Genomic DNA, 19,209 nt, shown 5'->3' on the forward strand with positions numbered 1-19,209 from the left:
AAACTAGTAACCACTAGAGGGAGCAAAAAGCAAATTCACAACACACAAGTGCTCAGCATAGGACGCAGCGCACATGAAAAAGCACAAAAATGTGCTCCAAAAATACAATTGGGTGTGATTCTGGGTGGGGTGATGGGGGGTAAACAGGGATTGGGGAACTGCTGCTGTGATCACAGATAAGTCACACAGCAGCCAGAACACACAGCACAGCACAGGAGACAGATTGCACTGGCCAGGCCACCAATGAATTTCTTTATCTCAGGTAACACAGGGGGATATACAACCGCTTTGCATGCTAACTCTGACGTGCAAAGTGGTGATCGCTATTTTAGATTACCCCTTTGCTGCTGATTGGCTGATCGATAGTTACTGACCAATCGGCGCCAAAGGGGGCAATCAGCCGAGGTGAGGTCGCGATCACAGACAGAACCAATCACAGCATGTCACGTTGTTTTTTTCCCCTCAACTTTATAGGGACATGGCTGTGATTGGCTGAACAATTTTGACCAGCCAATCAAAGTGCTTGCCGACGTGGGCGATGTCAGAGACAGCAGCCATGTTAACTGTCACCGTACGATGACCGGAAATGGCAGCGCCGTATATGTACTTCGCATTGTGGCAGAACAGTACATACATGGAGCATGACGAGAAGGGGTTAATGTTAAACACAATTTTCACAAACAAAAAATCATGTGAGATCAGAGCTCTGCGGTGTTCTCCATGGGACTGATATCATGAGATTAAAAGTGCTCACCTGTCAGAATCCTTTGTGTGACAAAACTTCTCACGCCAGATACATACTGCTTTTCTGTCAAGTCTCCGGTTACCTCCTGGGCCAAGTACATAAAGGCTAGCTGTAACATATGAAGAAAATACTTACTTTACATTGCAACATCATTTTGTCCACTTAACCCCTTCCCGACCTTTGACGCATACGCTGCGTCATGAAAGTCTGTGCCTTCCCGACCTATGACGCAGCGTATGCGTCATGGAGGGATCGCGTCCCTGCAGATCGGGTGAAAGGGTTAATTCCTATTTTACCCGATCTGCAGGGAGAGGGGGAGTTGTACTTCAGCCTAGGGGGGGTGGCTTTGCCCCCACGTGGCTACGATCGCTCTGATTGGCTGTTGAAAGTGCAACAGCCAATCAGAGCAATTTGCAATATTTCACCTATGAAAATGGTGAAATATTGCAATCCAGCCATGGCCGATGCTGCAATAGCATTTGCCATGGCTGGAAATCATGTACTGGCCCCCCCCACCGCCCCCGATCTCCTCCCCAGTCCTCCGTTATGTCAGGTACCCCCCTCCGTCCCCCTGTTCGCTCCCCCGTGCTCCTGTCCACTCCCCCCCCCTGTGCTCCGATCCCCCCCCCCACCACCCCCTCATACTTACCGATCCTCCCGGTGTCCGGCCGTCTCCTCGCTGGGCGCCGCCATCTTGGAAAATGGCGGGCGCATGCTCAGTACGCCCGCCGAATCTGCAGGCTGGCAGATTCGTTACAGGTACATTTTGATCGCTGTGGTAGGTTCTACCACAGCGATCAAAATAAAAAAATAATAAATAACCCCCCCCCCCTTTATCACCCCCATAGGTAGGAACAATAATAAAATAAAGAAAATATATTTTTTTCTTTTTCCACTAGGGTTAGGGTTATGGGTAGGGTTAGGGTTACGGGTAGGGTTAGGGTTAGGGGTAGGGTTATGGCATGTGCACACAGAGCGGATCGGCCGCGGATCCGCAGCGGATCGGCCGCGGATCCGCAGCGGATCGGCCGCGGATCGGCAGCGGATCGGCCGCGGATCGGCAGCGGATCGGCCGCGGATCGGCAGCGGATCGGCCGCGGATCCGCAGCGGATCCGCAGCGGATCGGCCGCGGATCCGCAGCGGATGGGCAGCGGATCGGCCGCGGATCCGCAGCAGATCCGCAGCGGATTTGTCGCGGTTCCGCAGCGGATTGGCCGCGGATCCGCAGCGGATTGGCAGCGGATTGGCCGCGGATCGGCCGCGGATCGGCAGCGGATGGGCAGCGGATTGGCCGCGGATCTGCAGCGGATCCGCAGCGGATTTGCCGCGGATCCGCAGCGGATTGGCCGCGGATCCGCAGCGGATTGGCCGCGGATCCGCAGCGGATTGGCAGCGGATTGGCCGCGGATCCGCAGCGGATTGGCAGCGGATTGGCCGCGGATCCGCAGCGGATTGGCCGCTGCGAATTCGAAGCAGTTTTCCATCAGGTTTACAGTACCATGTACACCTAAGGAAAACCAAATCCGCTGTGCCCATGGTGCGGAAAATTCCGTGCAGAAACGCTGCATTGTATTTTCCGCAGCATGTCAATTCTTTGTGCGGATTCCGCAGCGTTTTACACCTGTTCCTCAATAGGAATCCGCAGGTGAAATCCGCACAAAAAAACACTGGAAATCTGCTGTAAATCCGCAGGCAAAACGCAGTGCCTTTTACCTGCAGATTTTTCAAAAATCGTGCGGAAAAATCTCACACGAATCCACAACGTGGGCACATAGCCTTAGGGTTAGGGTTGGAATTAGAGTTAGGGTTGGAATTAGGGCTAGGGTTTGAAATAGGGTTAAGATTAGGCTTGTGGTTAGGGTTACGGATAGGGTTAGGGGTGTGTTGGGGTTACAGTTGTGGTTAGGGTTGGGATTAGGGTTACGGTTGGGATTAGGGTTAGGATTAGGGTTGGAATTAGGGTTACGGTTGTGTTGCGGTTAGGGTTGTGGTTAGGGTTATGGCTACAGTTGGGATTAGGATTAGGGGTGTGTTGGCGTTAGTGTTGAAGTTAGAATTGAGGGGTTTCCACTGTTTAGGCACATCAGGGGTCTCCAAACGCAACATGGCGCCACCATTGATTCCAGCCAATCTTGCGTTCAAAAAGTCAAATGGTGCTCCCGCCCTTCCAAGCCCCGACGTGCGCCCAAACAGTGGTTTACCCCCACATTTGGGGTACCAGCGTACTCAGGACAAACTGGGCAACAACTGTTGGGGTCCAATTTCTCCTGTTACCCTTGCAAAAATAAAAAATTACTTGCTAAAACATAATTTTTGAGGAAAGAACAATTATTTTTTATTTTCACGGCTCTGCGTTATAAACTTCTGTGAAGCACTTGGGGGCTGAAAGTGCTCACCACACATCTAGATAAGTTCCTTGGGGGGTCTAGTTTCCAAAATGGGGTCACTTGTGGGGTGTTTCTACTGTTTAGGCACATCAGGGGCTCTGCAAATGCAATGTGACGCCCGCAGACCATTCCATCAAAGTCTGCATTTCAAATGTCACTACTTCCCTTCCGAGCCCTGACGTGTGCCCAAACAGTGGTTTACCCCCACATATGGGGTATCAGCGTACTCAGGAGAAACTGGACAACAACTTTTGGGGTCCAATTTCTCCTGTTACTCTTGTAAAAATAAAAAATTCTGGGCTAAAAAAATATTTTTGAGGAAAGGAAACACATTTATTATTTTCACGGCTCTGCGTTATAACTTCTGTGAAGCACTTGGGGGTTCAAAGTGCTCACCACACATCTAGATAAGTTCCCTTGGGGGTCTAGTTTCCAAAATGGAGTCACTTGTGGGGAGTTCCTACTGTTTAGGCACATCAGGGGCTCTGCAAACGCAACCTGATGCCCGCAGAGCATTCCATCAAAGTCTGCATTTCAAAACGTCACTACTTCCCTTCCGAACCCCGACGTGTGCCAAAACAGTGGTTTACCCCCACATATGGGGTATCATCGTACTCAGGAGAAACTGGAAAACAACTTTTGGGGTCCAATTTCTCCTATTACCCTTGGGAAAATAAAAAATTGTGGGCTAAAAAATCATTTTTGAGAAAAGAAAAATTATTTTTTATTTTCATGGCTCTGCGTTATAAACTTCTGTGAAGCACTTGGGGGTTCAAAGTGCTCACCACACATCTAGATTAGTTCCTTGGGAGGTCTAGTTTCCAAAATGGGGTCACTTGTGCGGGAGCTCCAATGTTTAGGCACACAGGGGCTCTCCAAACGCGACATGGTGTCCGCTAATGATTGGAGCTAATTTTCCATTCAAAAAGCCAAATGGGCGTGCCTTCCCTTCCGAGCCCTGCCGTGCGCCCAAACAGTGGTTTACCCCCACATATGGGGTATCATCGTACTCAGGACAAACTGGACAACAACATTTGGGGTCCAATTTCTCCTATTACCCTTGGGAAAATAAAAAATTCTGGGCTAAAAATCATTTTTGAGGAAAGAAAAATTATTTTTTTATTTTCACGGCTCTGCGTTATAAACTTCTGTGAAGCACCTGGGGGTTATAAGTGCTCACTATGCATCTAGATAAGTTCCTTGGGGGGTCTAGTTTCCAAAATGGGGTCACTTGTAGGGGAGCTCCAATGTTTAGGCACACAGGGGCTCTCCAAACGCGACATGGTGTCCGCTAACGATTGGAGCTAATTTTCCATTCAAAAAGTCAAATGGCACGCCTCCCCTTCCGAGCCTTGCCGTGCACCCAAACAGTGGTTTACCCCCACATATGAGGTATCGGCATACTCAGGAGAAATTGCCCAACAAATTTTAGGATCCATTTTATCCTGTTGCCCATGTGAAAATGAAAGAATTGAGGCTAAAAGAAATTTTGTGTGAAAAAAAAGTACTTTTTCATTTTTGCGGATCAATTTGTGAAGCACCTGGGGGTTTAAAGTGCTCACTATGCCTCTAGATGAGTTCCTTGGGGGGTCTAGTTTCCAAAATGGGGTCACTTGTGGAGGAGCTCCAATGTTTAGGCACACAGGGGCTTTCCAAACGCGACATGGTGTCCGCTAACGATGGAGATAATTTTTCATTCAAAAAGTCAAATGGCGCTCCTTCCCTTCCGAGCCTTACCATGTGCCCAAACAGTGGTTTACCCCCACATGTGAGGTATTGGTGTACTCAGAAGAAATTGCTCAACAAAATTTAGGATCCATTTTATCCTGTTGCCCATGTGAAAATGAAAAAATTGAGGCTAAAATAATTTTTTTGTGAAAAAAAAGTACTTTTTCATTTTTACGGATCAATTTGTGAAGCACCTGGGGGTTTAAAGTGCTCACTATGCTTCTAGATAAGTTCCTTGGGGGGTCTAGTTTCCAAAATGGGGTCACTTGTGGGGGAGCTCCAATGTTTAGGCACACGGGGGCTCTCCAAACGCGACATGGTGTCCGCTAAAGATTGGAGCCAATTTTTCATTGAAAAAGTCAAATGGCGCTCCTTCCCTTCCGAGCCCTGCCGTGCGCCCAAACAGTGGTTTACCCCCACATATGAGGTATCAGCGTACTCAGGACAAATTGGACAACAACGTCCGTGGTCCAGTTTCTCCTTCTACCCTTGGGAAAATAAAAAAAATTTCGCTAAAATATCATTTTTGTGACTAAAAAGTTAAATGTTCATTTTTTACTTCCATGTTGCTTCTGCTGCTGTGAAACACCTGAAGGGTTAATAAACTTCTTGAATGTGGTTTTGAGCACCTTGAGGGGTGCAGTTTTTAGAATGGTGTCACTTTTGGGTATTTTCAGCCATATAGAACCCTCAAACTGACTTCAAATGTGAGGTGGTCCCTAAAAAAAATGGTTTTGTAAATTTTGTTGTAAAAATGAGAAATCACTGGTCAAATTTTAACCCTTATAACTTCCTAGCAAAAAAAAAATTTGTTTCCAAAATTGTGCTGATGTAAAGTAGACATGTGGGAAATGTTATTTATTAACTATATTGTGTCACATAACTCTCTGGTTTAACAGAATAAAAATTCAAAATGTTAAAATTGCGAAATTTTCAAAATTTTTGCCAAATTTCCGTTTTTTTCACAAATAAACTCAGAAATTATCGACCTAAATTTACCACTAACATGAAGCCCAATATGTCACGAAAAAACAATCTCAGAATCGCTAGGATCCGTTGAAGCGTTCCTGAGTTATTACCTGATAAAGGGACACTGGTCAGAATTGCAAAAAACGGCAAGGTCATTAAGGCCAAAATAGGCTGGGTCATGAAGGGGTTAAAGATAGGTATTAAAGGGCTTCTGTCTGCGCCACAACTCTGTTTACACAAATCAGCTGGAACGTCCAGAGCTGATCGGGAAGGTGGATGTGTGGGCACCTGCTTGACTTCTGAAATGGGACTGTGCCGCCTGGAGTGTGAGTGCTCCCCACTGAGGAGCCAGTTCACACAGCGCTGTCAGTCAGCACAGGGAGCGAAGCAGAATGGTGAGAGGTTAGCATGTGACAAGGTGGCTCCCACCACCCACATTTGCAAGAGGTTTAAAGCTAAGAAAACTAAACAATGGTCATATATGGGACACAAATCATGCCTATCGTATTAGTTGTAACTGGGTTTTGGGGTTGACAATCTTCTTTAAAGTCTTGTTTTATCTTTTGCAAAATTAGACACAGAAAGAGCTTAATATATTGTGCATATAAGAAGTCTACACACCGTTGTTAAAATTACAGAATTTTATCATGTAAAAAAAAAAAATTACACCAAGACTTGTTTCGTTACAAATGCATCCATATATGTAGAGACTATATTTATATCCACAATTATAACCTCAATTTAAATACAAACTTCATGTGGTGCACGCAGCACATACAGTAGTAACATTAATACTGGGAGCAGTAACCCTGATAAAAAGACAAAACATACAGAAAGCAGCAGTACATACAGTAACCAACGCTCGCCCATGCAACTTTGTCCCTGTGTGACCACATCCCGGGCGCGCATTTCACGTGGGCTTCATCGGGGGGCTGTACAGGGTCACTGTTCTCAGTCTTAATGCTTTGCCTGCTTTTGCGTCTTCACCAATGACCATTTATCAACTTCAGTTTCTGTGCAATTTTACTGTCATTGTTGACATGTAATAACATTTGCTATATTTTTTTTAACAAATTTTCTTCATTATATGTTTACCCTATTTGGGGCTTATATAATCCACATTTTTGTATGTATCATATGTGTTTGAATAAGTGTGAATACCCTATTATAATTGGGATTGTGGTTGTGAGCAGAATGAGCCAATCACTTTTAAACTCATGGTAAATAGTAGTCAGTATGTAGCTGCTATCATTTACAGTGATTCCTATTCATTCTATAAAAAGTTTAGCTGTTCTAGGATCCTGGACTTTCCTGACATTTTCTTAGTTGATTTTTACAGCAAAGCGATGGTGCGAAAACAACTTAAGGTACCTTCACACGAAGCGACGCTGCAGCGATAGCGACAACGATGCCGATCGCTGCAGCGTCGCTGTTTGATCGCTGGGGAGCTGTCACACAGACCGCTCTCCAGCGACCAACGATGCCGAGGTCCCCGGGTAACCAGGGTAAACATCGGGTTGCTAAGCGCAGGGCCGCGCTTAGTAACCCGATGTTTACCCTGGTTACCAGCGTAAAAGTAAAAAAACAAACACTACATACTCACCTGCGCGTCCCCCAGCGTCTGCTTCCTGACACTGACTGAGCTCCGGCCCTAACAGCACAGCGGTGACGTCACCGCTGTGCTTTCACTTTCACTTTAGGGCCGGCGCTCAGTCAGTGTCAGGAAGCAGACGCTGGGGGACGCGCAGGTGAGCATGTACTGTTTGTTTTTTTTACTTTTACGCTGGTAACCAGGGTAAACATCGGGTTACTAAGCGCGGCCCTGCGCTTGGTAACCCGATGTTTACCCTGGTTACCAGTGTAAAACATCGCTGGTATCGTTGCTTTTGCTTTCAAACACAACGATACACAGCGATCGGACGACCAAATAAAGTTCTGGACTTTATTCAGCGACCAGCGACATCACAGCAGGATCCTGATCGCTGCTGCGTGTCAAACTAAACGATATCGCTAGCGAGGACGCTGCAACGTCACGGATCGCTAGCGATATCGTTACAAAGTCGTTTCGTGTGAAGGTACCTTTACAACACAGCAATGGGATCTCACTTTTGATAGTTATCAGTGAAGGGAAGGATACAAACAATTTCCAGGCATGATATATTGTTATTATTATTATTTATTTATATATATAACACCATTGATTCCATGGTGCTGTACTTGAGAAGGGGTTACATCAAAATACAGATATTACTTTCAGTAAACAAAGTAACAATGATAGACTGATACAGAGATGCGAGGACCCTGCCCTTGCGGGCTTCCATTTAACAGGATTATGGGGGAGGAGACAGTAGGTTGGGGGTTGCTGCAGCTCTGATGGTGTTGAGGTGGCAGCATGGTCATTACAGGTTGTAAGCTTTTTTGAAGAGATGGGTTTTCAGGCTCCGTTTGAAGGATTGAAATGTGGTGGATAATCGGATGTGATGGGGCAAAAAATTCCAGAGGATGGGGGATATTCGGGAGAAATCTTGGAGGCGATTGGGTGAGGAGCGAATAAGTGTGTAGGTCAGTGTTAGTAGTTTAAACTGGATACGCTGGGAAATTGGGAGCCAGTGAAGGGATTTGCAAAGAGGGGAAGCAGGAGTGTAGCGAGGAGAGAGATTAATTAATCGGGCAGCAGAGTTAAGGCTGAGTCACACATAACGATATCGTTAACGATATCGTTGCAACGTCACGCTTTTGGTGACGTAGCAAAGATCCCGCTAACAATCTCGTTATGTATTACAGCGACCAACGATCAGGCCCCTGCTGGGAGATCGTTGGTCGATGGGAATGATCAGGACCTTTTTTTGGTCGCTGATCACCCGCTGTCATCGCTGGATCGGCGTGTGTGACACCGATCCAGCGATGTGTTCACTTGTAACCAGGGTAAATATCGGGTTACTAAGCGTAGGGCCGCGCTTAGTAACCCGATATTTACCCTGGTTACCATTGTAAAAGTAAAAAAAAAAAACAGTACATACTCACATTCTGATGTCTGTCACGTCCCCCGGCGTCCACAGGGTTAAAACTGCTTTCGGCAGGAGCGCTGCTAATATGCATGCGCTGCTGCCGAGAGCTTCCCTGCACTGACTGTGTCAGTGCCGGCCGTAAAGCAGAGCACAGCGGTGACATCACCGCTGTTACTGCCGGCGCTGACACAGTCAGTGCAGGGAAGCTCTCGGCAGCAGCGCATGCATATTAGCAGCGCTCTTGCCGAAAGCAGTTTTAACCTTGTGGACGCCGGCGGGGGACGTGACAGACATCAGAATGTGAGTATGTAGTGTTTTTTTTTTTACTTTTACAATGGTAACCAGGGTAAATATCGGGTTACTAAGCGCGGCCCTGCGCTTAGTAACCCGATGTTTACCCTGGTTATCCGGGTGCTGCAGGGGGACTTCGGCATCGTTGAAGACAGTTTCAACGATGCCGAAGTCGTTCCCCTGATCGTTGGTCGCTGGAGAGAGCTGTCTGTGTGACAGCTCCCCAGCGACCACACAACGACTTACCAACGATCACGGCCAGGTCGTATCGCAGGTCGTATCGCTGGTCGTGATCGTTGGCAAGTCGTTTAGTGTAACGGTACCTTAAAGGACGGACAGGAGAGGTGCGAGAGTGTTAGAAGGTAGGCCACAGAGGAGGATGTTGCAGTAGTCGAGGCGGGAGATTAGGGCATGCACATTAATTTTGGTAGAGCGAGGGTTGAGGAAAGGACGCATTGTGGAAATTTTTATACGCTGGAAGCGACAGGAGGTGCCGACAGCTTGGATGTGTGGTTTGAAGGACAGGGCAGAGTCAACGAAAGTGTGAGGTAATTTATTGTGATACATAGATCAGGTAGGGAACATATACGAGATGGAGGAAAGAGAATTAGTTCAGAGTTGTCAACATTGAGCTTGAGGAAGCGAGAGGAGAAGAAGGAGGATATGGCTGATAGACACTCTGGGATTCTGGACAGCAGAGAGGTGAAATTTGGGCCAGAGGTAGATCTGAGTGTCATCAGCATATAGATGGTACTGGAAGCCATAGGACGTTATGAGTTGTCCCAGGCCAAGGGTATAGATTGAGAAGAGAAGGGGTCCTAGGATAGAGCCTTGAGGGACACCAACAGAGAGTGAGCGAGATGAGGAGATAGTATGGGAGTAGGAAATGCTAAATGTGCAGTTGATGAGGTATGAGGGGATCCAGGATAGGGCAAGGTCTTTGACACCAAAGAAAGAGAGGATCTATAGTAGGAGGCAGTGGTCAATTGTGTCAAAATCAAAGGACAGGTCAAGAAGAAGGAGTATAGAGAATTGTCTGTTAGCTTTGGCTATAAGTCATTAGTAAGTTTGGTCAGGGCTGTCTCAGTGGAATGGTGGGGACGGAAGCCAGATTGTAGGTTGTCGAAGAGCAAATTAGATGCAAAGTGAGAGGAAAGTTCAGCGTGGACATGCTGCTCAAGGCGTTTAGAAGCAAATAGAATCAGAGATATGGGGTGATAACTGGACATAGCGCTCGGGTCAAGGGATAGCTTTTTGAGGATAGGTGTGATTGCGGCATGTTTGAAAGCAGAGGGGAAGGTACCAGAAGTTAGTAATAGGTTGAAGAGATGGCTTAGGGATGGGATCAGTGTGGTGGTGAGGTTGGGGAGGCGGTGGAATGGGGTCAAATGCACAAGTGGTGAGGTCTGATTTGGAGAGGAGGTGAGCAAGCTTTTTTTCAGTGATTTTGGAGAGTGAAGTTATGGGGTTTGGGCATTGACCTGGTATACAAAGGAGTTGTGGTGGTCGGACAATAAAGACTTGCCTTGTTTGGTCTATCTTGTTCTTGAAGTGCGTGGCAAAGTCCTTGGCAGAGATTAGGGAAGTTGGAGGGGGCAGTGGTGGGCAGAGGAGGGAGTTAAAAGCATTGAACAACTGTTTGGGGTTGTGGGATACGGAAGATATGAGGGATGTAAAGTAGGCCTGTTTAGCAGAGGTGAGAGCTGATCTGAATGCGAGTGGTGCTTGATTGAATGTGGTGACGTCATCTTGCAAATGAGTTTTCTTCCAATGCCACTCTGCAATTCTGGATACTTGCCGAAGCTCTTTAGTGATGTTATTGTGCCAAGGTTGTCTATTGATTAGTCGCAGTCTGCTATGCATGAGAGGTGCGACCGAGTCGATAGCTGATGCAAGAGTGACATTGTAGAAACCAGTTGCAGTGTCTGTGTTGTGGAGTGAAGATATGGATGACACCGGTAGAATAGAGTCAGAGTGTGTGCGGGTGTCTACACTGCGTGCAGAATTATTAGGCAAGTTGTATTTTAGAGGATTATTTTTATTATTGATCAACAACTATGTTCTCAATCAACCCAAAAGACTCATAAATATCAAAGCTTAATATTTTTGGAAGTTGGAGTGGGTTTTTTTTAGATTTGGCTATCTTAGGAGGATCTCTGTTTGTGCAGGTAACTATTACTGTGCAGAATTATTAGGCAACTTAATAAAAAAACAAATATAACTTGTTATATCACTTGTTTATTTTCACCAGGTAAACCAATATAACTGCACAAAATTTAGAAATAAACATTTCTGACATGCAAAAACAAAACCAAAAAAAATTAGTGACCAATATAGCCACCTTTCTTTATGATGACACTCAACAGCCTTCCATCCATAGATTCTGTCAGTTGCTTGATCTGTTTACGATCAACATTGCGTGTAGCAGCCACACAGCCTCCCAGACACTGTTCCGAGAGGTGTACTGGTTTCCTTCCCTGCAGATATCACATTTTATGAGGAACCATTTTGTTACTCCAGTAACGTTGCAGCTCTGAAATATGGCAAAACTGGTGGCAAATGGCATCTTGGCAACTTCACGCTTAATTTTTCTCAATTCATGGGCAGTTATTTTGCGCCTTTTTTGCCCAACACGCTTCTTGAAACGCTTGATTGTTCGGTGATCACGCTTCAAAAGTTTGGCAATTTCAACACTGCTGCATCCCTCTGCAAGACATCTCACAATTTTGGACTTTTCAAAGCCCGTCAAATCTCTCTTCTGACCCATTTTGCCAAAGGAAAGAAAGTCTATATATATATAATTGTCTAAGGGATACTTCCGTCTTTCTGTTGGCAACTTCTGTCACGGATATTCATTCGCTGATTGGTCACACCAGCTGCCTGTCATGGCTGCCGCGACCAATCAGCGACGGGCACAGTCCGATTAGTCCCTCCCTACTCCCCTGCAGTCACTGCCCGGCGCCCACTCCATACTCCCCGCAGTCAAGGCTCACACAGGGTTAATGCCAGCGGTAACAGACCGCGTTATGCCGCGGGTAACTCACTCCGTTACCGCCGCTACTAACCCTGTGTGACCAAGTTTTTACTATTGAGGCTGCCTATGCAGCCTCAATAGTAAAAACATCTAATGTTAAAAATAATAATAAAACAATAACAAATCATTATATACTCACCTTCCGCCGCCTTTCCGACGCTCCGGTGACCGGTCCATGCAAGCGGCAGGTTCCGGTGCTAAGGTTGGTGTGCGACAAGGACCTGCCATGACGTCACGGTCATGTGACCGCGACATCATCACAGGCTCTGCGCGAGAAGGACCTGCTATGACGTCACAGTCATGTGACCGCGACGTCATCGCAGGCCCTGCGCGCCTGCGTGAGAAGGACCTGCCGTGACGTCACGGTCATGTGACCGCGACGTCATCACACCCTCGGACCGGAAGCTGCCGCCTGAACCGAACACAGGCGACAGAACTACAAGGGGCCCCTCGGAAGGTGAGTATATGTTTATTTTTTATTTTTTAACCTGTGACATACGTGGCTGGGCAATATACTACGTGGCTGGGCAATATACTACGTGGCTCTGTGCTGTATACTACGTCGCTGTGCAATATAATACGTGGCTCTGTGATGTATACTATGTCACTGGGCAATATACTACGTAACTGGGCAATATACTACGTGGCTGGGCAATATACTACGTCACTGGGCAATATACTACGTAACTGGGCAATATACTACGTCACTGGGCAATATACTACGTAACTGGGCAATATACTACGTGGCTGTGCAATATACTACGTAACTGAGCAATATACTACGTGGCTGTGCAATATACTACGTCACTGGGCAATATACTACGTAACTGGGCAATATACTACGTCACTGGGCAATATACTATGTCACTGGGCAATATACTACGTAGACATGTGTATTCTAGAATACCCGATGCGTTAGAATCGGGCCACCATCTAGTTGCCTAATAATTAAGCACACCTTATATATATAGGGTGTAGATGTCAGTAGACAACACCCCTCCTTATTACAGAGATGCACATCACCTGATTTACTTAATTGGTAGATGGCTCTCAAGCCTGAACAGCTTGGAGTAGGACAACATGTATAAAAAGTATCATGTGATCCAAAAAACAACTTGCCTAATAATTCTGCATGCAGTGTACATGTGCGAGGTTTCTGCGGGGGTGCAAATTTGGTGGACATGGGTGACAGGTGAGGAGGACAGTGATGAGAATGTGAGTAGATGGTGGTCAGATAGAGGGAGAGGTTGTGAAGTTAGATAGGGAGTAGAGACGGGTAAAGACCAGGTCTAACGTATGTCCGTCTGTGTGGGTGGCTGAGGAGGACCACTGAGAAAGTCCAAAAGATAAAGTGGGCAACAGCAGTTTGTAAGCTGCTGACTGGTGGATGTCAATGGAGATGATGAAGTCACCCATGAAGATAATGGGAATGTCACCGGAGAGAAAGTGAAGAAGCCAGGTGGAGAACTGGTCAATAAAGGCAGAGATCGGGCCTGGAGGTCGGTATATGACGGCCACTTGGAGGTTGGAGGAAGAGTAGATGCGGAAAGACTGGACTTCAAAAGAGGGGAGGATAAGGGAGGGAAGAGGTGGAATTGGGTTAAAAGTACAGTTGGAAGAAAGGAGAAGGCCTACTCCTCCACCGTGTCTGTTGCCAGGGCGAGGAGTGTGGGTGAAGTGGAGCCCGTCCTAACTTAGCGCAGCAGGGGAGGCTGTGTCGGAGGGTGTCAGCCATGTATCAGTGAGGCCCAGGAAGGAAAAAATGCGAGAGGTAAGGAGGTCGTGAATCACATGGAGTTTATTGCAGACGGAGTGGGCATTCTAGAGTGATCCAGAGAGAGAGAGAGAGAGAGCAAGAGAGAGAGAGCAGGGTGGTGGGTGTCAAGGGCATGGGTTTGAAGTAGGTGAGATTTCGGGTGTTTATATTGGGTTGGGAGTGATAGGAGGGGGAAATAATGGGAGATATTAACTGTGGGGGTTCAGGATTGGGAGGTATGTAGCCAGCAGTGAGGAGAAGCAGAGAGAGAGAGAGCAGGTGGGAGAAGGAGAGTGGGTGGCTTGTTTCATGTTTTAGTAGGAGAGATGTGATGTTGAGGAGGAGGTCTGTGTAGGTCTATATATCATCGAACACTGAAGATAGTCATCAAGAAGTGGCTTCAATGTGGTACAATAGTGAAATTACCTAGAAATGGACGTCCCTCAAACAAATATACAAACTGGACATCCCTCAAACAAATGTAAACATTATAGTTAGGGACCAACCATATTAAAAAGTCACCTTGATGTGGTTGGTTGGCTTTTGTACTTTGACTGAAAAATGCTAACTAAGTACCATTTACGTTTTCAATGTTTTTAGCCATATTGGAGTTCATGTACTCATTAGTCGCAGTGTGTGGACGCATCATGTACATATATGTTAGTATATTGGCCACATAGAATATTTGTGCAATAGCAGCTGCTATTTTTTCTCTTTTTGTCTATCAGGTTGTATGGGCCACACCAAGGCCCAGCACCCTTATCCACCCATCTTTTCCATATAAGGTTTTAAGTTCGACCTATGCCTGGTTTTATTTTCACTCCTCATTCACATGAGGCTGTTTTGGCACATGGAAAAGTTGGACATTCAGTGGCTAGGGACCATCCATATTAAAAGGAACAGTTTAATGTGGCTGGATGGCTTTTGCCCTCTTTGATCAAAAACTGCTAACTGACTTTTACATTTTTAACATTTGTGGCAATACTGGCGTTCATGTATTCATTAGTCGCAGTGTGCTCATTGGGCATGTATGTTCACAGGTCCTATTCAGGATGCATATAAAAGCGTCCTATTTGCTTCGGGTACTTACTTTTACTTCTCAGGATATTGTCTCAGTTTATGGCACCAAGATCGTCTCTCAGTAGTTGAAAATTCGCCTTTCTGAAGTTTAGTGTCATTCTAGACCCTCTAACATACATCTTATTAAAGCAGGGGTGGGGAACCTCAGGGCCATTTACAGCCCTCGATGACCTTTTATCAGCAGATTCTCAGAGACCGTATTCTTGGGCAGGGAGGTGTATTTTGATTGCCACCAGCTCATTAATTTCTTCTTGCTCTGTTAGCATACACACAGTGTTCACTACTGAACACTGAAGGGCATGCAATGAAAGATTACATCCTGAAACCAGTGCCAGAGTCAGGATGTACTTTCTGGGTGGAGTTTGTACGGCCCCCTAAGGATGGTATAAATATCCAAATGGCCCTTGGCAGAAAAAAGATTCCCCACCCGTGTATTAAAGGATACATGAAAACTTATTATTTTGTAATCACTATTAATCAAGTGACCCCAAAACCGTATATTTGATATGCGGTCTGCCCTATTGGTCAATATTAGGTCTAGAAGTGCCCCCCTTCTTGTTGGGTGCTGAACCAGTTGTGAAAGGTAATTGTCTTTCATTGTTGTCAAAACCTGTTTCCTTTGAAGGACCTGAGTGTTTCTGCTCCCGAATTTATATCAGGGTACTTGAAGTCCACCATAATAATTACTTCTCCGATTTGCTGCCTCATCTATTTGCTTTATTAATATGTTCCATTATATTTGGAGACTTATAATCAACCACTATCAGTATTTTATTATTCTTTCTCCCTCCCTTTATCTTCACTCATAGAGATTACATTTCCATCAGCCTCACATATATTACCATGTAGAATGGGTTTTACTCTTTTAGTGATGAGGCCACATTTTTAAAATCTGACGTGTCACTTTATTTGGTAATAACTCTGGAATTCTTTAACATATCCCAGTAATTTGACTTTATGTTAATGGTAAGTTTAGGTCGATAAGCAAGAAGAATAAACAAATCAATTTTGGAACAAATAAAGTCAGACATGTCACTAAGCGAGGATCACCAAGCTAAGACAAGAGAGCAATCACTGGAGAAGGACACCATGGTTGAAGGAATAGAAGGAACAAGGCAAAGAGGAAGACCAGCAACCTGGTGGACCTCTCTAGGTTTGCACAAGATCAATCTTACTAAAGAGCATTAATCCATTAAGTCGCCGTGGCTTGAGATCGACATTAAGGCCATTAAATAATAATAATAATAATAATGTTTTGCACTTATGTATAAAGAAATCAGAAATTTTATAAACATTTCAAAAAATGTGCAGTTGCCAAATTTGGATTGATTATTCCTTTAAACCAGTCACACAAAATAGTTAATAAAACACATTTAACTCATGTCTGCTTTATATCAGCACCATTTGCAAAATGTTCTTTTATTTTCTCAGAATTTTAGAAATTTTAAAATTTAGCTGTAATTTTTCATTTTTTCAAGGAAATGTACAAAAAATTTTTTTTTAGGGACCCATTATCTTTGAGATCACTTTGGAAGGTCTACATATTGGAAAATCCCCAAAATACCATTTTAAAAACAGCACCCCTCACACATATTGAAACCTTATGTCAAGTAGCTAATTAACCCTTCATGTGCTTTTCAGAAATTAATGCAAAGTAGCATGACAGGAATGAAAACATTTATTTTTACCACCTAAATTTTCTAAATGTTGCTAAATTCTCAACAGGTCACTATATCTGTCAGCACTGCTCTGTGTAGCAGAACTAATCACTTGCTATGAGTGCCAACCAATGGGCGGCGTTCAAAGCTATCCGGCTATGACAGCCACAAAGGTCTGCTGCAGATCCCGGGTTACAATGCCAACCCATTGACGACTCGCGGTCATGTGACGCGGGTGCCAATGGGTGGGATTAGTGACCTTATTCCAGCGCATGTCATGCAGTGGTTAAACAGTAATCCAAATTTCTAGCCATTTTTTTCCCCAGCACAGCTGCACACTCCCCATCCAGGTGCAGCCCATCCCTAGTGTAGAGCCTATAGCCAACAGAGAAGTCGGCCCAGTTCTCCAGAAACCCAAAAAACTCCTTCCTACACCAATTCCTGATGCACTTATTCACCTACTTAACCCCTTTCCAACATCGAGCGTAATAGTACACCGATGTTGTACTCCCCCTTTGGTGTGGGCTCCGGAGCTGAGCCAGCACTTAATCAGGCACAGGAAAGCTGGTTTATACAGCTGACATGTGCCCGAAAAAGCCGTGGATCGAATCGTGATTCACCCACGGCTGTTAACCCGTTAAATGCATTTAACTCGCTCTTCCGGCAAGCGCGCCGGAAATCCCACCCATCGATGACCCAGTCGCGTGATCGCGGGTCACCGATGGGTTGGCATGACAACTAGAAGTCTCCAGCAGACCTCTATGGTGGTCATAGTTGGACTGCTATGAGCGCTGCCTGGTGAGCATTTCTGCTACATACAGGCGATCTGATCATCGTCTGTATGTAGCAGAGCCGATCAGACAACTGCAGCTTCTAGTCTCCCATGGAGACTATTGAAGCATGCGAAAAGTAAAAAAAAAAAGTTTTTCAAAACATAAAATAAAAAAATATAAAAGTTCAAATCACCTGACTTTTGGGATCACAAAAAATGGAGATGCTACTGGTATTGGAAAATAGCGCTTTTTTTTTTTCTTTTAACAAATTTTGGAATTTTTATTCACCACTTAAATAAAAAAGAACCTAGTTTGTTGTCTATGAACTCGTAATGACCTGGAGAATCAAAATGGCATGTAAGTTTAAGCATTTAGTGAACATGGTAAAAAAAAAAGAAAAACTGTGTTATTGCACTTTTTTGCAATTTCACTGCACATGGAATTTTCTTCCCGGTTTCTACTACACGATATGTTAAAACCATAAATAATAATAATACTAATAATACTAATAACCAACGGTGTCGTTCAAAAGTACAACTGATCCTGCAAAAAATAAGCCCTCACATGGCCAATTTGACCAAAACACAAAAGTTATGGCTCTGGGAAGAAGGGGAGCAAAAAATGAAAGTGCCAAAACAAAAATACCTTTGGTCATTAAGGGGTTAAACTGCTGCCTTTCTGGTGTGGTACAGGAAGCATTTCAGAAAGTACTACCTTTGAGGTCCTTGCTTTAAGCTTACAGCCTACTTCCCTGAAATCATCTTTAACCCCTCTCTGACTTCGGACGGGATAGTACGTCTGACGTCAGAAGCCCCGCTTTGAGGTGGACTCCGGCGGTGAGCCCACCTCCCTGGCACTTTTTCCTCTACCCCACCTTCCAAGAGTAACTTCACACTGGGCGTTTTTGGCATCTTGGCACTGTCCAGGTTGAAAACTATTTATCCCCCAGACATGGATTACGGCTTGGGACAGAGAACGATGGAGAGTTATGGTATATTGTTGTTTTTTATTTTTGTTTTATTACAGGAGAACGAGGGCTTTGGTGGAATTAGGCGAGGTTGTAAGTATGGTTTAATTAAGATTATTAAAGAAGTCTGTGTCATTTTTTCAATTAAAGGACTTTTTACTGGGTGTCTGTGTTTTCATACAATATGACTATGGGTTTAGTAATGGGGGCGTCTTATAGACGTCTCACCATTACTAACCTCGGGGCTGGATGTCACCTGACAATACAAAGGTGACATCAACCCCCTCAACTATCACCCCACTTGCCACCGCTACAGGGCAAGTGGGAATAGCGAGGCTATGTGCCAGAATTGGCGCATCTAATGTGTCTTTTCCAGGCAGTTACGGGATGCTAATTTTAGGCTGGGGGGTCAATATCCATGGCCCCTTACCAGCCTGAGAATACCAGCCCCCAGCTGTCTGGTTAAGCAAGGCTGGTTGTCAAAAATGGGGAAGACCCCACGCCGTTTTTTAAAATTATTTATTTAAATAATTAAAAAATACGGCATGGGGACCCCTCCTATTCTTGATAACCAGCTTTCCTGTAGCTGACAGCTGAGGGTTGCAGCCCGCAGGTGTGAGTTTTGCCTGGCTTGTTATCAAAAATAGGGGGGGGGGAACCCACACAGGTTTTTTCAAATTATTTATTTACAGCGCAGGAGCAGCTGATGAATCCACCCCATCATCCGCTCCTGCTCTCATTGTTATTAGCGGCAGCAAGTGTCGGATGATGGGATCAGTAGTCCCATCAGCTGACACCAGTGACTGGAGGTA

At 45.2% G+C, this 19,209-nt stretch overlaps 1 protein-coding gene and 1 long non-coding RNA gene across 2 annotated transcripts in view; one reads left to right on the forward strand and one right to left on the reverse strand.

The window, feature by feature from the left end:
* Positions 1-19,209, reverse strand: part of GNPAT (glyceronephosphate O-acyltransferase) — a 229,774-nt gene that overhangs the window by 33,277 nt on the left and 177,288 nt on the right. Inside the window, exon 13 of the mRNA XM_077283278.1 lies at positions 755-854. Within this exon, the coding sequence (XP_077139393.1) occupies positions 755-854 (100 nt within the window). The remainder of the gene's footprint in view (positions 1-754; positions 855-19,209) is intronic.
* LOC143804815 (uncharacterized) overlaps positions 1-19,209 on the forward strand; it is a 97,876-nt gene that overhangs the window by 19,459 nt on the left and 59,208 nt on the right. The window lies entirely within an intron of this gene.

Source organism: Ranitomeya variabilis, chromosome 2 (genome assembly GCF_051348905.1).
Source record: "Ranitomeya variabilis isolate aRanVar5 chromosome 2, aRanVar5.hap1, whole genome shotgun sequence".
In the NCBI taxonomy this organism is placed as follows: domain Eukaryota; kingdom Metazoa; phylum Chordata; class Amphibia; order Anura; family Dendrobatidae; genus Ranitomeya; species Ranitomeya variabilis.